The 21,408-nt window shown below is 33.1% G+C and overlaps 2 protein-coding genes and 1 pseudogene across 2 annotated transcripts; all 3 read right to left on the reverse strand.

The window, feature by feature from the left end:
* Positions 1-2,468: 2,468 nt before the first annotated feature.
* LOC126722786 (receptor-like protein 15) lies at positions 2,469-4,982 on the reverse strand (annotated as a pseudogene).
* A 174-nt stretch (positions 4,983-5,156) lies between these two features.
* On the reverse strand, positions 5,157-8,765 carry LOC126722787 (receptor-like protein 13). The gene is made up of 5 exons (XM_050425933.1): positions 8,312-8,765; positions 7,974-8,132; positions 6,128-6,202; positions 5,857-6,003; positions 5,157-5,230 (listed from the first exon to the last, which is right to left on the reverse strand). Exons 1-5 carry the CDS (start codon positions 8,688-8,690, stop codon positions 5,157-5,159), a joined length of 834 nt encoding a protein of 277 aa, XP_050281890.1. The 5' UTR covers positions 8,691-8,765.
* Positions 8,766-18,823: 10,058 nt separating this feature from the next.
* Positions 18,824-20,241, reverse strand: LOC126722788 (clustered mitochondria protein-like). Its single transcript, XM_050425935.1, has 3 exons — positions 20,147-20,241; positions 19,964-20,088; positions 18,824-19,750 (listed from the first exon to the last, which is right to left on the reverse strand). Exons 1-3 carry the CDS (start codon positions 20,239-20,241, stop codon positions 19,320-19,322), a joined length of 651 nt encoding a protein of 216 aa, XP_050281892.1. The 3' UTR covers positions 18,824-19,319.
* Between the last annotated feature and the right edge of the window lie 1,167 nt (positions 20,242-21,408).

Genomic DNA, 21,408 nt, shown 5'->3' on the forward strand with positions numbered 1-21,408 from the left:
AAGATATAATTTCCCTTATGACCAAGAGTTTACGTACACAAATAATTTTACAAAAACAATTTACAATCACTTAGGTGGCAAGTTATTAATGGTAGTAAGAAAGTGATGTCTATTAGATAAAAATTAATAAAAATTTGTCAACTCAATTCTTCTAAAAAGGAAATTGTGAAAATTGTTGTGTTTGTATTCTGAAGTATAGGTCATTATGAATTGTACATTATTTGAGATAATTACATTGACTATGACAACTAAAGGCCACGTTCATCATATCTTCCACCCATCACAATGAGTGCTTTTTTTTTTTTTTTTACTAAAAAAAAAAAAAAAGGTAGAAGAAATTTTTTTTCATTTTCATTGAGTAAAGAAAAAAAAAATACTGGAATGGACTAGTTTCTGTGCTTTTTACAAAAGAGGATTTTTTTTTTTTTTTTTTTTTTGAGTAACAAAGGACAAGAGGTGATATTGGCCCAATAGGATAACAACTGAGCTGAATTTGTATCTCTTTATAGAAAAGAGAGAGAGTAATACTAAAGATACTATAAATTTTATTATATTGTTTTTATAAAATGACGTGTCATTAGTGACAAAAAAAAAAAATCAAATATTCATTTATCATGTTTTAAAATCTATTAATCACATTCGTTTATCATGTGTAGTAAAATGTGTAGTATTTTAACATTTTCCTTCCACAGGCCATCTCTAGGATTTCTGTTTTCTTTTTAAAAATAATACTAGCCTCATCATTTTTGCCAAAAAGAGCTTATTCTTGATTTCTTGCGGTTGCTATGAATGTGACTTTTGCTTATGATATGAAATAAATGCAAGTTACCTACCTATGACACCCTTCATACCACTTGAGAGTAAGTCCAATGATCACAAGACTACCACCCTCAGTGGTAGGTAACTTGCATTTTTTTTTTTTTTTTTTTTGGTTACTGAGATTTGAAGAATCTTATCAATTGTATTCCATGGATACCTTGTAATTTTCCATAGTACAAATATTTTCTTGATCAGAAACATTATTTTTAAAACTATACTATATAAAAAAGAGGAGGTCCTCAAATTTGTTTTTTCTTAGTTTAGTTTGAAATTTTCATATGTTCCTTGTACTAAAATAGTGAAATGTCACGGTGCACATAGCAAATTCCAATGCATGCTTACTGATCTAGGTTTCCTTTTGTAAACTTCATGAAATAAAATATTCAAGTTAATAGCAAGTAAAATGCAATCTTGAAGAAGCAATTTAAATTATTTAATACCTTGCTAGAATTTCCGTTTTCAAGATGCAAGTTATTTCTTAAGTTTTAACCGAAACACTCACCCTTCTCCATTATTATCCCATAATGCACATCTAAAACAGCAACACAAAACAAACTCCATCATAGGTCAATACTATATCATCTATTGGAGCTTTTTCATATGCAATCTTAGTATGTAAGGAATTCATGCGTGAGTCTGCGGCTAGTATATTATTATTAGCAATGAAAACAAAAATGTAAGGATACTATTAGGTTCTATACTTGTATAGTTATATTGGCAAATACATGAACACAAACTTGTCTAAATATAGCTCATAGAGTCTATAGGAATGATTAGACAATGTTCAAGGTACTGCTTCAAGTGTGCAAGAACAAGAAACCAGTTGATTCAAGGAACCAAATTTTAAATAGTTTTGACTGATCGTAATTAAGTTTGATTGGTCAAAAGTTGTATTTCAAAATTAGAAATTCAACCCATTAAATGACTAGGTTTCAAACCTATTTTACTAAGTATTTAACGGAAATCCTAAGGCACATTTTTCAAGACTTTGGAGTTGCTCAGTTTGAGATCTAAAGGTTTACACTTATTGCTCTTTCAAAGTCTCCATTGGTGATCATTCACACACTCTCTGAATTGGTGGATTCAAGTTATTGAGCTCCAAATATCAAGTGCATTGGATTCAAATCTTCAAAGGGACATTGAAGTATGTGGGCTGGAGGTTCATGTTGTAGCAGATCACTATTAGAGATGCCTATGAAATTCAAAGGTTAGTTTGTTAACTATAGTTAGATTTACAAAGAATGAGGTTATTTTGACTATAAATATCTATCTTATAGTGAAATTGTTCACCTCAATAGGATTTATAAGGTCAAGTTCCCCCAAGTTTTTCCTTTAAAACAATTTTGTTTCGTTGGTTTCCTAGGTCATCATATCCTGTATCTTTTAAATTTTCGCATATGCATGATATTGATGATTATGTGTTTAACCTAAATCTTCCATAATAGATCTAATAATTAACTTGGATTTAAAATTGGATTAAATACAATGTTTTGACAGGGGTCTAATATTAAAAGACACGATCTTCATAATTAGAATAACATACGCAAATTCAAAATTTACACAACTGAAATATTTATTCAAAGTTCAAACTTCAGATTCAAAATCCACTAGGAAGAGGCACACGTACATGTAACCATTAAAATGCAGGGCTATGCAAGCCTGAAATTGAACAACTTATGGTAATGAACCACAACAAAATGGTAGCAATTATCGATGCACACCTCAATGAGGTTAAACCACGCCCTACGCCAGTAAGGATTTATGTAGAGAATTGCAACGAGTCCCAACAACACTGTTATGTAAACCACCACAAAGCTTATGTAGAAGACAGCCATGTCAATGAAACTACCACCATCTTCCCCATCATGATCCACTAGCATTGTAGACGGAGATCCAATTTTGGTGCAATCATGTAATGGAGGTCCACACAAAAGAGGGTTACCCTTATAACTACTTTCACCAAAAGTCCCGAATTGATTTTTTCTTTCTGGTGTTGTACCTGATAAGTTATTATGTGCCACACTGAAGACAGCTAGAAAGGTAATTTCGGTCAATTCAGGTGGAATTTTACCACTTAAATTGTTATAGGAAAGATCCAAACTCTCCATCAGCTTCAAGTTTGAGAATGTTGTAGGGATTGGTCCAGTTAGATTGTTGTGTGATAAGTTCATTGCCCGGATGCTGCTCATCATTCCAAGTTGAGGCGGGATTTCACCTACTAACTTGTTGCATGAGAGGTCAATTCCAACCATGTAGTTAAGAATGTCTCCATGATAGGAGTCAATTCTATTCTTTGTTGTGAACTCTGCTTCATCTGTCTCACTTACAGTTGTCACAAAATTACCCATATGATTCCAGTCTTTCATATTTGTTGATTTTGTCTTCAAGTATGGCATTCTAATTCGGTCCTGAATAAAACGTATCCGGGAACCTCTAGAAATTGGCTTTTGGGTTGATGCCACGAAAGTAATGTTACTCAAGCAATGTGGTATTGTACCTAAAAATTTATTGTAGGAAAGATCCAACAAGTTTAAGTTTTGCAAAAGGCATAATTGATTTGGAATCCTACCTTCTAAATGATTTTCTCTCAAAAGAAGAATGCTCAAGGATGTGAGGTTGCCGATCCAATCAGGAATGTTTCCAATTAGGAGGTTATCTCGAAGATTTAATGTAACTAGATTAGAGTTGTTTTTGAACGCACCTGGAATTGGACCGCTCAACCAATTTTTATTCAGATAAACTGATCTAATAGCTGATGAATTGAAGCAAGATGGAATAGAGCCGGATAGATTGTTCTCGGAAAGGTCAAGAAATTCAAGTCCAACAATTTTGCACCACTCGACTGGAATAGGACCCTCAAGTTGATTTTTGGCCATAACAAGTTCCATTAAATTAGACATGTTCCCCAACGACGTTGGAAGCATGCCTGAAAAATGGTTATTACTAAAATCAATTGTGTAAAGATAATTTAATATTGAGATGCTATTTGGGATCATTCCCGAAAAGTGATTGTTATCCAAAATTAAAGATTCTAAATAAGTCAGATTGAAATGAGTGGGAAATATTTGGCCACTGAAGTTATTATATGACAATTTGAGAAAATATAAGTTGTGGCAGCCTATTCCGAAATGCATTGGTATTGTTCCTGATAAATGATTCTCAGACAAGTCTAGAAGTTGTAAGAAAACCAATTTCCCAAAAGAAGAAGGTATACTACCTTGAAATGCATTTTTAGACATGTTTAAATATTCTAAATTTGGAAAAATTGAACCAAAATTTATGGGGATTGGACCCTGTAAGTGATTATCTGAAATATCTATGTTCCTAATGTTGTGACAAATATCATATGGCAGCATGAAAGGCCTCGTGAAAGAGTTATTATGTAAGTAAAGGGACTCCAATTTTGTATTGATTTCTAGCAACCAAGTGGGAAACTTTCCAACCAAATTATTGTGAGAGAGATCAATCACTACCAACTCATATTGGTAATGAAGAAATCTAGGAGTTGTGCCATTGAGTCCGTTAGAAAGACTCAAAACCAGTAATTGGAAGGTTGGAATCCAAGTATGAGAGTTTGGTTCAAGGGCAGTTTTATTGTTACCAATTAGTAAGTCCTTAAGATTTGAGAGGTTAGAAAAGGACATTTTGGCTGGGATCAAGAAGTCGTTATTTGACAGAGAGAGGTGCTCAAGTGACGTCAAACTTGGTAGTTGGGAGTGGGCAATGTTCCCGGTGAAGTGATTGTTAGAGAGATCCAATACTTGAAGTGATGTCAAACTTGATAGTTGGGAGTGTGCAATGTTCCCGGTGAAGTGATTGTTAGAGAGATCCAATACTTGAAGTGATGTCAAGTTTGCCATACATGAAGGGAGTATCCCTCCAAAATTATTGTAGCTGAGGTCTATCTTTCGGAGCTGAGGTCTATCTTTTGGAGCTTCCTAAGTTCACACCAGCCTGTAAAATGAGATTAGTATTGATTAGATTCTAGTATTGTAGCTTTCCTAAGTAATATCATTGTGAAAGCAACCTACCTTGTGCAGGTAAGCTACCGTTGAGACTACTGTTTTGCACTGACAACACTTCAAGAGAATTCATAACTCCAACTTTGTGAAGGAAGCTGTCATCAATTGATAAATAATCCAAGTACAGCTGCTCTAGGTTGTTTAGTGCACCTAACTCTAAAATAATAATAAAAAATTTTAGACATGGAAATTGTAAAAAAAATAAAATAAAAAAATTATTAATATTGTATACTATGAAATAGTTACTGAAAGATATGTGGCATGCTATATGTAAAGTTTAAATAAAAGCAATATATACAGATTTTGGTTTAACAGTTACAAATCCAAGAAAGAATTAGAAATGTCCACTTTGTTTTTATCATCAGCATCATCAGTTAGACGAGTGAAAACTAAATAATTTGTCCATAGTAAAAGACATTTTTCCTATTTAGGTGGAATTTTATAACAAGAATGTCAACAAATTTAAAAGTAAATGCTTCTATTACGACTTTTTACTCATTTTTTTTCTTTTTCTTTTTCTTTTTTTAATCCAAAATCTGTACAATATGGTTTTCAAAAGCATAAAATAAACTTTCGATGTCTGAAACTTCTGCTTTTGTTATTTTCTTGAGAAATTGGTAAAGAAAACATGACAGCCATTTTTCGAGTTTCATTGGTCTTCAAATACGCGCATAAACTGATTGAGTTACAAAAGATCTCTATGTTCTTTTGAGGACTACGGAATTTTAACAAGTGATTCCAAATCATTATAACTAGAATTGCAAGAGATGCAAAATTATTATCGAGAATAATAAAGGATTGGAAAATGTAATACGAAATTTATTTTAAATTACAAAAGAATCATGTGTTAGAAAGGTTCAAATGTTAAGGAACAAAAGCTTAGTTTCATTTTTTTTAAAAGAAATTTCATGAAAAATATTTATAAAAAGTTTACAATAGGTTATGGTTTTCTAAAATTATGCTGGTAATGATTATCTTACTGTGTATATAAGAGTCTGAGCATTGTATAACTTACCTTTAGTAATATACGATCCTTCGAAATTGTTTAGTCCAATATTTAATATCTTCAACGATGGGAAGGCAGCTACTGACTCAAGAATTCGTGCATTAAATTTGTTGACACTCAAATCTAGGACTTGCAACTTACTTAAGCTGTTTGAATCTATAGGAAAAAATAAAACATTTCATAGATAAGTAATGTTGCAGTTTCATTAGGCATACAGCATACCATGTAAAATAAGGATTTTATTTTAATTCGTGAACATGTAATTGACAACCTGTCATACCTTTTGTTGTCAAGAAGTCATTGATACGATTTCCGCGCAAGTAGAGCTCCTCCAAGTTGTTAAATGCTTTGAAGTCTACATGAAAAAATAAATTAATTAAAAGATTGTAGATTTTAGTAGTACAATTTGTCTAGATTAAAGGTTGAATTTCAATTTGAGAATCTTAAATTGATTTTGTTAACAAGGATTGTAATGTTCATTTCCATTTGCTAGCTGTTTGGGTTTCTTGTACATACTGTTTGGACTTCTTGTACACAATCACTCCCACACCCAATTTCATAATTTGCCGACTTGTGTGAGTTTGAGTGGTCTGCATGAAGTAGTGAGTCGCATAAAGTAGAAAATATCCACCATTCACAGTGACACAACTTAGTAAATTGTAAAATTAAATGTGTGATTGGTTATGTTTCTAGAATTATTCCTCTTGAACCATCTCATTCATCCATTCTGTTCTCTTAGAGGATGAAGATAGTTTGGACTTTGGATCAAATGACTTTTTGTTGTCGTTTTATTTTTTTTTAATGATACATAATTAATCAACTTAAAAAAAGAGTCATCATTGACTAACATAATATTATATAATTGAATGACTCTGCTAATATTTTAGTCTAATTGTTCTATATTTGATGATTTATCTTTTTTTCCTTTTGCCCCATATCCATCAATGGAATGGCCTATAACTTGACCCACTGGGCTTGTTTTTGTTATCCTTATTTACCCAAAATAAAAGGGCACGTGAATGTGTGTGTGGGGTTTTTTTTTTATGTCATCATATAATAGTTTATCAATTTTACCTATTTTCCCCCTAAATTTTGTCAGTGTTTCAACTTCAAGAGCTCTCTCATGGGTTATTAGAATGATTTTTCTAATTTATGACATGCTAGGTTCCAAATTTTATCACTTACCAAAAAGCAAAGTTCCAAACTTTATTGCTGACTTATTGTTACCCATTCTTTTTCTTCATTTGGAATGCCAAGTCACACTTTTTTTTTCCACATTATCTGAGATTGTTTCCTAAGCATCCAATGATCCATGATATTTCCATACACCTCTTAGGAATCACGGCAATAAATAAGTGCGGAATTCAATCATTTGAATCTTCGCATTTAATAGGGTATAATAACCCTATTAATAGTATACCCAATGCAAGGTATAATTTTTCATTAAACGGGACTTTAAATATGTCTAATAAATAAATATAACAGGCTACGCAAAACTTCACAGTGGGATTTGAACACAGACTTTTGGACCAGTGCCTAAAATAGTAAAATCTGGTGCCTTAGGCCTCTCGATCGGCCAAACTGTCCACATATTGTCATACTATCTATCTTAAATTTATTAATAATTAATTGTTATGGAGTCTTAAGACGTCTAACAATATATATATATATATATATATATATATACACACACATATATATTTTAAAGAAGAGGTCTATCAATATAGGGTAGTCTAAGAAATAACTTTATATCAAATCATTGTAATTGATGTCAAATTTTTTACTAACTTTTTAAGATGTAGAGCCAATAAAACTAATTTATTGAATTTCACTTGTCATTTAAGTAATATTTTCAGTCACTTCATTAATTTATACTAATTTTTAATTAGGTGAAAGTGCCCACTAACATTTCCCAATAATATAAATGGCCAGTAATTTAGTTTTTCTTAAAGGAACTATAGTTCCATAGATAAACATTTAAAAGAACTAACGGAAAAAAAAGGTGAAATTTAGTTGTATAAATATCAATGATTGATATAGGAGGGGAATAAAAAAATATTACGTTCTCAATAAGCATGAAACACTCTTCTAATCTTCATTTGCAAATTAATTAATGATAATTTTACCTTGGATGTGGATTGATCCATTCAAACTGTTGTAATCCAAATGCAGTTCCTTGAGCGAAGCAATAGTACCACTAAAGGATTGTAAAATGCTGTTATTAAAACTATTATCACCCAAGTGAAGCACTTCTAGCTTGCCCAACGTAGAGAATCTTTCAAAACCTACAATTTAGATGCTTCAATTTGCATGTCGGCAACTATATATTCCCACAAAACAGTATAAAATTATTCTAACATGTGACTAATTTTTTTCACATCCATTAAAAAAAACAAAGAGGTAATAGAAAAAAGTAAAATATTGACAAATACTACCTACTTTTCTTAACATATAAACTTAGTACCTTCATTTGGGATCCATACCGAAATGGAATTTAAACTCAAATCGAGGTACTGGAGCTCTTTAAATGGAAGAAACAGAGAGGCATTAAAGTACCAACCTCCCCCATTTTCTCTACTCCAATAAATCATATTATTAAGAGCAAGTTTGATTACACGGCCAGTAGTGATGTCACACTTGACTTTTTCCCACTCACAGCAATCACTTTCTTTGTCGGCTGAGTCCCAATGAGGAAAATAATATTCATTAGTGTAGTTGAGAGTGGAAGCTTTGAGTTCCAAGAGAGCAATTCTCTCTTGCTCCCAGCAACCAAAGCACCCATTCATACCAAAATAAACCAAAACTAACAACACTGGCCACCACCAATAACCTCCCAACTCCATTACTTTTTCCTTTTCCTATTTTCTACAACAATAATACTGGCAAAGTTTTTGCTCAACTTTGATTTATACTCCTAAGCAAAATAGGTCTTGAGTTGAAATAACACTACCACCACCATCCTATATATACTCACTACACGTACCACTTTCTGAGATCATATTTTGTGCTTTTTCCTAAAGCAAAAAGTTACGTCTATTTTTTGAGATGACTTGGACTAATTAAGTCTTCGCAATTAGCATCATGTGTCTTTCCACCCAGCTATGATAACGATTTTTTCTAAATAAAAAATGGTGCAAGAAGATAATTTATTTTAGAGAGTTATATATATATATATATATATATGAGACTGAAAATAAAGCGAAAGAAAGAATTTGCTTTTAAGAGCCTATTCATTGTTTTTTGTCCCACCGGCCTAAACTGTGTGGTCCCATACAAAGTTGTGAATAACTCTCTGATAAAGTTCGAAGTTTTGAATAAACGCTTTCAACTCTTCAAAACTTTGCCTTTGTCTATTGACATAACCGTGTATTGTAGGCTTTAGCCTTAAATTTTAAATTTTTTTTCTATTTTATTTATTTTCTACTTAACATATTCTAACAATTGGTGTATCTTATTTAGGAAAAAAATAAAAATAAAAATCTACATATAATTATTATTATTGAAATATATTATGTGAGACAAAAAAAATTATAATTATAATAAATTATTTTAAATATATGTGTATATATATATATATATAAAATATAAAATTAACCATAATTTCGAAATGATACCGAAATATTTTATTTCTCTATCCAAACCAAAACAACTTTTGGTACGAGCCTCTTTTTGACTATATTTTTTTGGTTTTCTACGTTTTATAAGTTTATATGTTTTTTGTTTAGTATTTGTTTTTTTTTTTGGCATTTGTTGTGACTGGGTACAATTTATTTGTTTATTAAATTTAAATATTGTATGTAAAATGAGTACTGAGAGATTGATTGATAGTTTTCCACTAGTGAATCAGGCAATTCAAGTGCTCTACTATGGAGAATTGTACTTCATTGGGTGTTATTTTACTTTTTTTACTGCTATTACTTAATTTAAAACCTAAAATAAACATAAATTAGGTCTAAAAATATTTTAAAATATACCTAAATATAAATATTAATTAATTATCTAACACCTAACATATTGTACTCTTGTTTTTCAAGAATTGTTGCAACCCATACCCATCTTGATGTCCATGCAAAATAGCATTACACAATATTACAAATAAAATAGGCCACCAGCATCCTACTTATATGTACTGTTATAAAACCGGTCCACGTCACAGTAAAACAATTGATTGTCTCTCTTTTCTTTCTTTCTTTTTTTTTTTTTTTTTTTTTGGGGGTGTTGGGGGGGGGGGGGGGGGGGACAATTGCTCTAATAATGCATAGCGTGTTGGTTAAAGCTTCAAATTTTCCTTTTACTATTTTACATAATATTCCTAATTGATGGAAAAATGTCTATATATATATATATATATATATATCTTAAAAGAATAAAATTTAGGTATAGTACTTAAGTGTTGTTCCTTAAGTATTGTACCTAAATTTAGGTACAATACTTATATGTTCTTCTCTTAAGATTTAGCTATGTATTTTTTTTTTCATGAGATGAAATTATATTTTTAATTAATTACAGCCATATGACTAAATCTTAAGAAAGGAAACTAAGAAATAACATCTAAGTACTATACTTAAGTTTTGTTCATTTTAAAAAATTTTCAAATGAAAACATACGTTAGAAAAAAAAAAAAAAAAAAAAAAAAAAAAAAAAAAAAAACTCTTCATACGCTTTCTTTGAAAATACTTGAGAAGACCGTTTTCAAAAATAAAAAATAAAAATACTTGAGAAGACCTAAACTAGGAGTTGGCATCCATATGGTGAGTTTTCCACCCACTACCGTGATAATATTTTTCTATTCTATTAATATAAACTATAAAGGTGGGAGAAAAGATTGGGGAAAGTACGTTCAAAAAAAAAAAAAAAAAAAACACCACACTTTTAAACGGGACATATTAATTAAGCTCACAATTTTATATGAAACATGCACTTCAAAGTTTAAACAACAAACTTAAATAAATAAACACTTTAAAGTTTAAAATCTAAGGGGCTGTTAGATAGCATTGTTCTAGTAACGTTATTTGTATATTTTAGATATAATTGTTGGTGAAAAAGTGCGTGAACATGCGTGTAATGTTGTTCAAAAACTGAAAACATGTATTTAAATATATGTACTAGACGGGCCCTAAGATTTTTTTTAAAGTAGTTTCCCCAAAAAGATAATTCACTTTCTTTTGATAAATAAATACTTTAATTGACTTACTCCTATATTGTTCGGATTTAATTTTTCGATCAGGTCCTACTCAAGAAGACTTGTGTTTTTTGTTGAGAAAATACTGAAGAAGACTTGGCTCAACTCCGTAGCCAAAAAAATTAGCGTCAATGGTGCTTTCCAAGTTTCGTATCCATTTTTTTCGGTAAACCAAGATATAATATTAACTAAGAAACAAGTCTATTACAAAACAAGTTTCGTATCCATTACTTTCTTGAAAAGTTGTTTAATGATGACTAGCTCGTACCATTACTTTCGTATCCAATACTCTTTCCCAACTGTGTCATTTTTAAGATAAATAAAAAAATAAAAAAAAAAAATACAGAACGCAGTCGGTACACAAAAACAAAAAGAATTGAATACTCTTTCAAAGTAGAATCATAATTTATCTTCTTGAGTACAGTGCTAATCTCAATACATTCATAAATATATACTAAATCAAAACATATCTATACCAAGATACTTTGCAAGCAAACAAAATATCAATAAAAATGCTTAATTTGATATATATTTAACAATATATAAAATATAAATGCTTAATAATATATAGAAAATAAAAATAAAAATGTATTGTATTTTATAATTTTTTATAGGCTTGTCCTGCGCTACTCATGTCTTATTTTTTAAGAAAAATTATGTGTTGCCATGTCATTTCCATACACGTGTCCATGCTTCTTAAGTTTCAATGGTGCTTTAATTTTATTGGCATTTTAAAGTTTGCATCATTTGAGAATGCCCTAACTCAAGAAGATGCCAAAAACTTTGGTTTCAATGGTTTATTAGAGATTTTGCATTATTTGAGAAGACACACACTCACGAAGAGAAGAGGCCGGAAACTTTGATTTCAGTATTACTTTCACGGAAAATGTTTTGTACGTAGTGATGACTAGCCCAGAGCATTGGCAATATTACTCAGGTGATTTGTTTAATTTCTTTCGTCTGTAATTGTGCAGTTATGCCTACTCAAGAAGAGGACCAAGTCTTGGTTTGAATGGTACTATCTTGGAAAATGTAGTTATGACTAGTCTATTGGTACCAGCTTTGCATTGATTGACAATACCTAAACTCAAGAAAATTAAGGCCAAAGTCACTAGTCTATTGGTACCAGCTTTGCATTAATTGACATTACTTAAACTCAAGAAAATTAAGGCCAAAAACTTTGGGGCAATTGTGAAGACCTGTACTCAACTAAATGCCGAGGACTCATGTCTTGATTATAAAAAACAAAGAGGACTCAGGTCTCAACAGACCAACTACCTTTATAAATTCGTATCCAGTGCTTTCTTGGAAAGTGTTTCATAGTAAATGCTACTCTATATCATATTATGAATTCTGAACCTAGACCACAAGAGTTGAAGACTTTGACGTACATTATATCTTTACACCAACCACCATGGAATTTGCTTTTCAATAAAAAATAAAAGGTGGAAAACAATTATTCATTTTCATTGTGAAAAGAAAAAATATTAAAAGGATATGTGCTCTAACCAAAGAGGTGAAAATACTCTGAATATTATAAAAATAAATAAGGATGTATCTCCAATGTGAAAAAATAAAAAAATATTGGTGCAATGAGCCGGGTCGGCCCTTGGGCAAAGGCCACTTAAGCCATTGCATAGGGCCGCAAAAATTTTAAATTATAATTATTTTTATAATTAAAAAAATGTGAGTTTCGTCACTTCAAGAAGGCCTCTAAAATGGTGGGATTAATAAAAGCCCAATTCATCTGAAATCCTAAATTTTTGAACAAAAATAAAATTATATGAATGCATCAAATTATCAATAAAGTTAATTTCTTATAACGACTTGAGATTTCAATTTTTTTATGTCTCTCTTCCACACAATGGATTGTGTCATCCAATCTTTCACATGACCACACACCAAATGATATCTTTCAATACCAAAATCAAATTTGGAAATTAGATTTCAATTTTCTTTCATTGTGTATCACTTTATTTAAGGTAAATTAAAAATCATTTAAAAAATAAGTTAAAGGTAGATGTTAGAAAACTTAAATTTAAAAATATAATTAGTAATTTTGTATATCAAAAAACAAGAAAATGAAATTAAAAGCAAAGTTACAATATAAAATTTAATAATGATATATAAATGATATTTGAATAAATAAATAGAGGTCATCACAATAGGAAAATACCCTGGATTTTTAGAATTTAAAAAAATTGCTAGCAAATGTGGCTTTAGTTTCTTCCCACAAGGCATCTCTAAGAAATTTTTAAATGATGAAGCCTCATTATATTTGCTAAACGGAGTTGTAGGGCCTGAGAATTCATGGCCCAAGCCCGCTCTACATCAGGGCCCAAGGCCTAAGCCGAGGAGACCTGTTGCCGAGAACGCATAGTGAAAGCCCCAAAAAAAGGCACAAGGGCCCAGCCCAAGGAAGAGCTCCTCCTCGGACAGGCCAAGCCGAGGAGAAAGGGGACGGTCAGCCATCAGAAAGTGACGCATCGGACCACTCCACGAAAGAGGATAAGTATTAAGAAAGAAAAGGACAAAAAGAAGCATGAAAATATCTAAGAAAAAGCTGCTGCCAATGCATTAAGTGTTCTGCAACTAACTGAACCCTGCTTTCCAGCCTTTACAACCACTCCTAATGACTTTAGGGAGGGGCTGATGGGACAAGTATCAGCACCATAAATCTAAATCTACACGTGGACCCTAAAGAGGGGGAGGAATACGAGTATAAAAGGAAACTAAAGCCAAAGAAAAGGGGAGAGGCGAAGAAAGAGGGGAAGAACGGGAAGAACTTGATGCTCCTCGGACTAAGTCCGAGGAGTCAAACCTTTCAGGCTACATCGTTGTAGGGCTTGGATGTTCAGGCCAAACCCACTTCTGCATGAGCCCCCCTAAAATCAAGACTAGACCGTTGCCCAGCGATCAAAGGCAAGCCTTTTAAGCCCACTCTCTACAAATCATATTGTGAGGGATCTTTTATGTACGAGCCCAACGTCATTCTTGGGTCGTTAAATAATCGTGTCCATACAGGAGTTATTCTAAATTCAAACACTCATTAATTAAAATTTTAAAATCCATCAATCACACTTATTACCACATTAATTTATAAAAGTTTACGTAGTAAAATGCGTAATATTTTTTATATTTTCCAAAGAAAAGAGAAATCCTAAAAACCCAAGGAAAAAATCATAAATGTGGTAGATATCAGATAGCAGCGTAAGAAATACACCATTTAGATCGCACAATTTTTTCACTTGTATTGTGATCAAGGATAATGATAGACTTACATTGTGTGTGTGCTGAAAGACTTTCCAAGAAAGCAATAAATATAAGTTAATAAAGGACAATTGTTGCTTTCTTCAACTGTCATGACCCAAGCTATCTCAAATAATTCAAAATTCATAATGCTAGTGATATAGACTAGTATTCACTATGAAAGAGCTTCCAAAAAGGCACTAGATATGATTTATAAAATAATTGGCGCTTTGTTCAATTGTCGTGGTGTAAGTTATCTCAAATAACACAAAGTTCATAAATATACTAGTGATATAGACTAAATTTAGTATGAAATTTTTTTCCAAGAAGGCAATAAATACAAGTTAAGAGATGACAATTGATGTTTTGGTCTTTTGTTGGAGAAATTATACAGTCCTCTAGTAGGCCATGTCATTTGTCTACCATTCCACTAAAAGACTCTTATTTGTTTAAAATTGCTGAGTCAGTAATCAGTTTCTGTTTATAAAAAAAATAATAATAATAATTCAGCAATTTCAAACATTTGGGAGTCTTTTAATGGAATAGTGGACCACGTCACTTGTCTACCATGAGAACCTTATAATTTCTCCTTTTGTTGAGTCTAGGTCTCCCCAAATAATGTCAATGGCGTGGCCAACCCATCACAACGAAACATTTTCCAAGAACATAATACTTATTAGGATAGAATTTTCCTTATGATCAAGAGCTTACGTAGACAAATAATTTTATAAAAACAATTTACAATCACTTAGGTGGCAAGTTATTAATGGTAGTAAGAAAGTGATGTCTATTAGATAATAATCAATAAAAATTTGTCAATTCAATTCTTGTAAAAAAAGAAAATTGTGAAAATGGTTGTGTTTGTATTTTGAAGTATTGCTCATTATGAATTGTGTATTATTTGAGATAATTACATTGACCATGACAACTAAAGGCTTCTCGTCCATTGTATCTTCCACCCACCACCATGAGTTGTTTTTTTTTTTTTTTTTTCACTAAAAAAAAAAGGTAGAAGAAATTTTTTTTTCATTTTCATTGAGGAAAGAAAAAAAAAAAAATACTGGAATGGACTAGTTTATGTGCTTTTTACCAATGAGGTTTTATTTATTTATTTATTTATTTTTGAGTAACAAAGGATAGGAGGTGATATTGGCCCAACAGGATAACAACTGAGCCAAATTTATATCTCTTTATAGAAAAGAGAGAGAGTAATGCTAAAGATACCATAAATTTTATTATATTGTTTTAATAAAATGATGTGTTATTAATCATCAAAAAAAAAAAAATCAAATATTCATATATTATGTTTTTAAAATCTATTAATCACATTCATTTATTATAAGTAGTAAAATATGTAGTATCTTTAACTTTTTCCAAAAAAAAAAATCCCAGAAACTCAAGGAAAAAAAAAATCGTTTGTTTGATATTAAATAGCATATATGAAATACACCATGCTGATTGCACAAGACCATCCTTCATAAATGAGAGAAGTTATCATATTAGGTACCCGTTTGTTTTAGTGTTTATAACCCAAAAGTCGCATTTTCAAAAAAGCCAGTTCCAAATTAGTGTTTGGTAATAAGTATAAAACGCAACTTTTTGGAAAAAGTTGCGTTTTGAGTTTGTGAAGAAAATGCGCATTTGCAAAATGGAGCTCAAGAGGTCCATAATCAGAAAGTCCATGCACATTTCAATAATATTACCGTTGAGGCAGTGTTATTGCCCACTGTGCTGCTACAAAGGTCCTCTCTGTGTTGCTCTGCTACAGAACAAACACTACAAACACAACAATCTTTCTCTCAAACATCTCTAAACTTAAGCATAATCAGATTATCAGAATACAAACTCGAAAACAGAGTTCTAAAATTAATCAAATCATAACAAAAAAAGAAAAAGAAAAAAAAAGAAGACAAAGGACAAAAGCCATCTGACCCATCTAGACTGGGTTGGGGACGAAGATGAGTAACAGCACGAAGATGAGAGCTCCCTGGAATGTTCTTGAATGAGGGAGACAAGGAAAATTTTCTTATCACAGATAGAGTTTTCGAATCAAGAAAAAAAAAAAAGGAAAGGGAGTTGGAGAAAGAAAGAGAGAATGGAGCTCCTGGAACATTCTGAATGAGGGAGAAAAGGAAAATAAAAGAGGGGGTGTAGAGATAGTGGACAGTGTGTGGAGGAGAAAAAAAGAAAAAAGAAAAGAAAAGAAAAAAAGAAAGGTATGGCTAAAAGTGAAATGAAGAAAGGAAAAATAATAAAAAAAAATAAAAAATCCTAATTGAGAAATGCTACCGTAATATTTTCACAATAAATTTTAAGTAACAGATTGTTATTAGCTAATATTGGTTAGAAAAAAAAAATAATTTCAGTTGTGGGTTCAAATTAGAACTAGTAATAACTTTTCACATAAATTTTGTTGTGAAAATATTGCGAAAAATGTTGTGAATGTAACACTTCTCATAATAAATTTTACATAGTAATTTGTTATTGGTTCTCATTTGAACCTACTAATGACATTATTTTTTTTTTTTTATCTACCATTAACAACTTGTCATATAGACTTTATTGTGAAATTTTTGTAAAAACGTTGTGTCCATAACTTGCATTAGAGAGATAATTAAAACAAAAAATTCACTTATATATATATCTTGTCCTTTTTGATAATTTACAACTCAAACCTCCACTTTTATAAGTGTTAGCCAAACACTCAGCTTTTTCAAAAAGTACTTTTTAACAGTTTTTACCAAACACTCAGTTTTTTAAAAATGCACTTTTTCATTATGCACTTTTTGAAAACTCCACTTTTTCATTATGTACTTTTATAAAAAGCTGAACCAAACTCACCCTAGATCGTCTTGTAGAGTATCCCCTCTCATATTTGGAGGCCTCTGCACATTTATGAGACCTACGTAATGTAAGAGAACACACCATGAAACAATATTCTCATAAGGTTCTGCATTATGGCATCAAATTGTGCATCTCCCTCAAAAGTAACATGGCATAACCCTTTATTTTCATCTTTTAAAACTGCTAGCAATGTGAGTCTAGCATTCACCAACAAGGCATCTCTAGGAATTTTTTTTTTTTTTTTTAAAATGATGAAACCTCATCATGTTTGATAATCGGGACTATTCTTAATTTATTATTGCCTATGAATGTGACTTTTGCTAATGGTTGGAATGAATGCTACAAATGTGACAGTTGTTGGTTTGGATGAGTGCCACATTAGGATTTGAAAGTTTAAATTGAACTTATGTCATATTTTGGAATAAGGTAACTTGTTTTTAATGATTTGGAGTACCACGTCAATTTTAGTTGAGTAAAATTTTCCAATGAATGGGGGCTTTTCTTCATCAAAACAATGATTTCTAAAACTGTACAAAACAAAGAATTAAAAAGAGAGTTGATTCTCAAGCAAAGGAAATAAGCTCATCTCATGAAAGTTCAATTAGTGTATAAAACACTATGAACATTTAGACCTCCAATTTACAAATTACCAATTCAAGCTTAATGTCAAACAATTAATATGCGGAATATGAACATAAGCTTAAAACAGAATTGATAAATAATCTAAACCAAATAAAATCACATCCACAACAGAAATTAAATGGAAAAGATTAAGGGAAGAGAAATGCAAACACAAGGACAACACTTGATGTGTTATTGAAGAGGAAACCGAAACGCTTGACATAAAACCTCTTCGATGCCCTCCAAATGGTAAACAATCCACTAAAAAATATAGTTGGGATACATGAACAGTAGAAGACCCTCCAAGCCTAATTTACCCAATGTACCTAAGCCTTCCAAGCTCCTACTCCAACGAGGTTACGCCAAATCTATTTCTTCTTTAGCTTACCAGATTCTGCTACTTGACCATAACATTAACCAATATGAAATTGGTCCCTTCTTAACTGCTTCCCAAACACCAAATGACCTTCTCACAGATATGGGTATGGTGAGAAAAGGTTTTGATAATGTACCTCTCAAGGATTTGGCAATAGAGAGGAAGAGAGTAGAGAAATTTGAAGAGTTTCTATGTGAAGATTGTGGATGAATCAATCTTATTTTTCTCTAGAGTTTCTTTCTCAAAATTCTCTCTGGAAGCTTTTTAAATATCATGCGTATAAGGGTATATATATAGTAGGGTGAGAAGGAATGTGAAAAGTCAGTTTTTCCCAAACAGCGTGGTCTGGCGACTTGACCTCGCGACTGGGTTGAGTCGTGAGTTCAAGCCACGAGCCAACGGCCTGGCCAGCCTGGGACTTTTTTCCTGTAGTGCAACAGTTGGCATGACTCTTTAGCTCCCCCACATGCTCCACACGTGTGCCAACTTTGGCGGCTTGCCAGTCGCAAGTCACCCATGAGTCCAGCCGCGAGTCTCTGCATCCTTGCACAATCTTGAGCATTTCTTTACACACTCTCACTCACTACCCTTACATGATTCCCACCTAAATACAGGGTTACTAATTGCTAAAATACAAGCAAATTTGACACGGAGTAAAGCCAACAAGATGTTTGATAAAATTCAACCTTACATCTCATTTTTTAGGGAAATTAACACACTGTTTTACATATTCAACATTGAAATGCTTTCACATGATGCCCCAAAATTGCTCAAAATTTAATTAAAAATCAAAAGATAGGAAAACTGACAAGTTCATTCTTCAATAAGTACCTAGAAGAATATATTTAATCTATTGGCTGGCATGATCTTCGGAGTATATGACCTTGATTATTGGTTAAAATGAAAAGGAATACCTGTCAGTCAACAAGCACATCTCTATACCCTTTATAGCTTCTAAGAACCATGGATAAACGAGATTGTTCATCACTCAAACAGACAAAACAAAAGGCTCTGATGCCATATTGAAAATCATTCCAAATCTCATAAATAAATAAGGGGTTTCCTTACCTATCAGCATAATCTCAACTGTGCAACAATTCAAGTTGCAGCTTTGGCTTTGGCTTTTTGTTTCTTGGCATCTAATGATGCTAAGCCTGTACCCAATCCAATAGGAGCCTGATCTTTCTGCCCTGATGTCAATTAATCATTTTTGGAATCCACTGGGCCATTTGAAGGATGGCCATTGGCTTCCTTCTTCACTCCATCAGTTTCCCCACCTTCTGTCGCATCAGGGGTCATACATGAATTGATAATATTGAGGAGTTGAGTAAGTGGTGGCATAGCTTGTACTGAAACGCCATGTGGATGTATCAAGAGGCCCCTAGCTGTAGCTTTCTTTCTGACTTCAGTTGCTGCACGGGCAGCTCTTTCATCAACTCCCCTCCCTTGAGGAGGATTGTCACCAACTATCGCAGCATTAAGAGATTTGTTGACAGAGGTGCCCAAACTCCCAGATCCTCCAACTGTTGCAACAGCTTGGAATGCCTGTATTAAGTCAGGATGGGCCTGTCGTGCAACATTAAATATCAAATGAGAAGTCCCAAGTACCCACCAAAAAAGAAACAATATATCTTACTCTCCCAAGTAGGAGTTTTTTTCTCTCTCTTCAGTAAGAGCTCTTTCCTCCCTTAGTTCTTAACTAGGGGTTTTCTCTTTGACTATACTAATCTCTAAGATTGGGCACGGTCAAGACCTAGAGCATTGAAATGGAACAAGCTGTACTAGATGGACTGTAGAATCTGCAGCTCACTAAGGAAGAAGAGGAATGTATCCAGATCACGAACCAAAGCCGTGCTGAGCTTCTAGAGGAATGCTATCTAAGCCTTTTTGGGAAGCTTCAGTCAAGCAGGCAACAGAATCAACGAGCTCTGAAAGGCACTTTGAGAGCTGTTTGGAAAATGGGATCTGACTTGAGGATATTGGAGGTAGGCAATGGTATATTACAATTTAAATTTGGGTCGAGATACCAGATGGAATGGGTAGAGAAAAATGGCCCCTGGAATTTTGACAATAATTTGCTGCTATTGTGTCGATGGAGAAAAGGCCTCTCAGCGGCGAACATTACCTTCACACACTCGCCGTTTTGGGTTCAGGTGTGGGGGATGCCGTTTGAGTTTATGTCTGAAGAATCCGAGAAAGACATCGAAAATAGTATCAGTATTTATGTTGAAATAGATAAGAGGTCAGGGCAAACAGATCAGGCGAAGTTTATGCGAATCCGAGTTGAGTTGCAAATCGACAAACCACTCCGGAGGGGGGGGGGGTACATTAAGAACATGGAAGATGAAAGGGTATGGATAACTTTCAAGTACGAGAGGCTGCCTACTGTGTGCTATGTATGTGGAAGAATGGGACATGACGATCGGCACTGCACGCAAGCAACAAATGGAAAGGAAACTGAGTATCAGTATGGGGAGTGGCTTAAAGCAAATGGAAGTTTTAATGGGACTCAGTATAAAGTAAAAACCAAGAAGAATGACAGTGCTGTGTCAAGCGGCGGAAGTGAAGAAATAAGGCAGCCACCCTCGATGGCGGTGATGGGAGATACAACGACTGATAGTGGCGGTGGAGTTCAAAAATCTGGTGGCTTTCAAGAAAGTGGAAAAGCTGGTGACTGGGGTACCCGAGGTGATGATGGGAGGTCAGCATGCCAGGCGGCTTGTCTGTCTCAAAGATGGGATAAGGCTGAAGAGACTTTGCTTAGCTTGGGGAAGGGAGATGAGCACGTGAGCAAGGGAAGGTGCAGGACACAGCTAAGGCAAAAGGGAAGAATAAAATATGTGGGGATGAAATATCTATAGTGGGCCTACAAAAGGGAAGGAAAAATGGGGATGAGTCGGAGGTGACAAGCCCGTTGAAGCCAAAAGGTGATAAAAGTGAAGAGGCTGTTGTGGGCTATATGGACATGGGCCAAAGTGAAGAAAGGAAGCCCAATGCAAGGGGAAGTTGGAAGAAACTAGCCAGAGCACAGGGCCTGACTAATAGTAACGCAGTAGCCCAAAAAGAAGAGGAAGTTGAAACAAAAAGGCCTAGGAAAATAGAGAAGCAAGAAGCAGAGGAGGTAAGGAAAAATAAGAAAAAACGTGAGGAAGCTCCAGACAGTGATGTTCTTATGACTATTGAAACGGCGGTGACTGCGAGACAGCACCGCCGGGAGCCATGATTGCTTTATGCTGGAACTGTCGGGGGCTTGGGAACCCTCGATCAGTTGGTGCATTGCGCGATTTGG

The sequence above is a fragment of the Quercus robur genome, chromosome 4 (assembly GCF_932294415.1).
Source record: "Quercus robur chromosome 4, dhQueRobu3.1, whole genome shotgun sequence".
NCBI lineage: Eukaryota > Viridiplantae > Streptophyta > Magnoliopsida > Fagales > Fagaceae > Quercus > Quercus robur.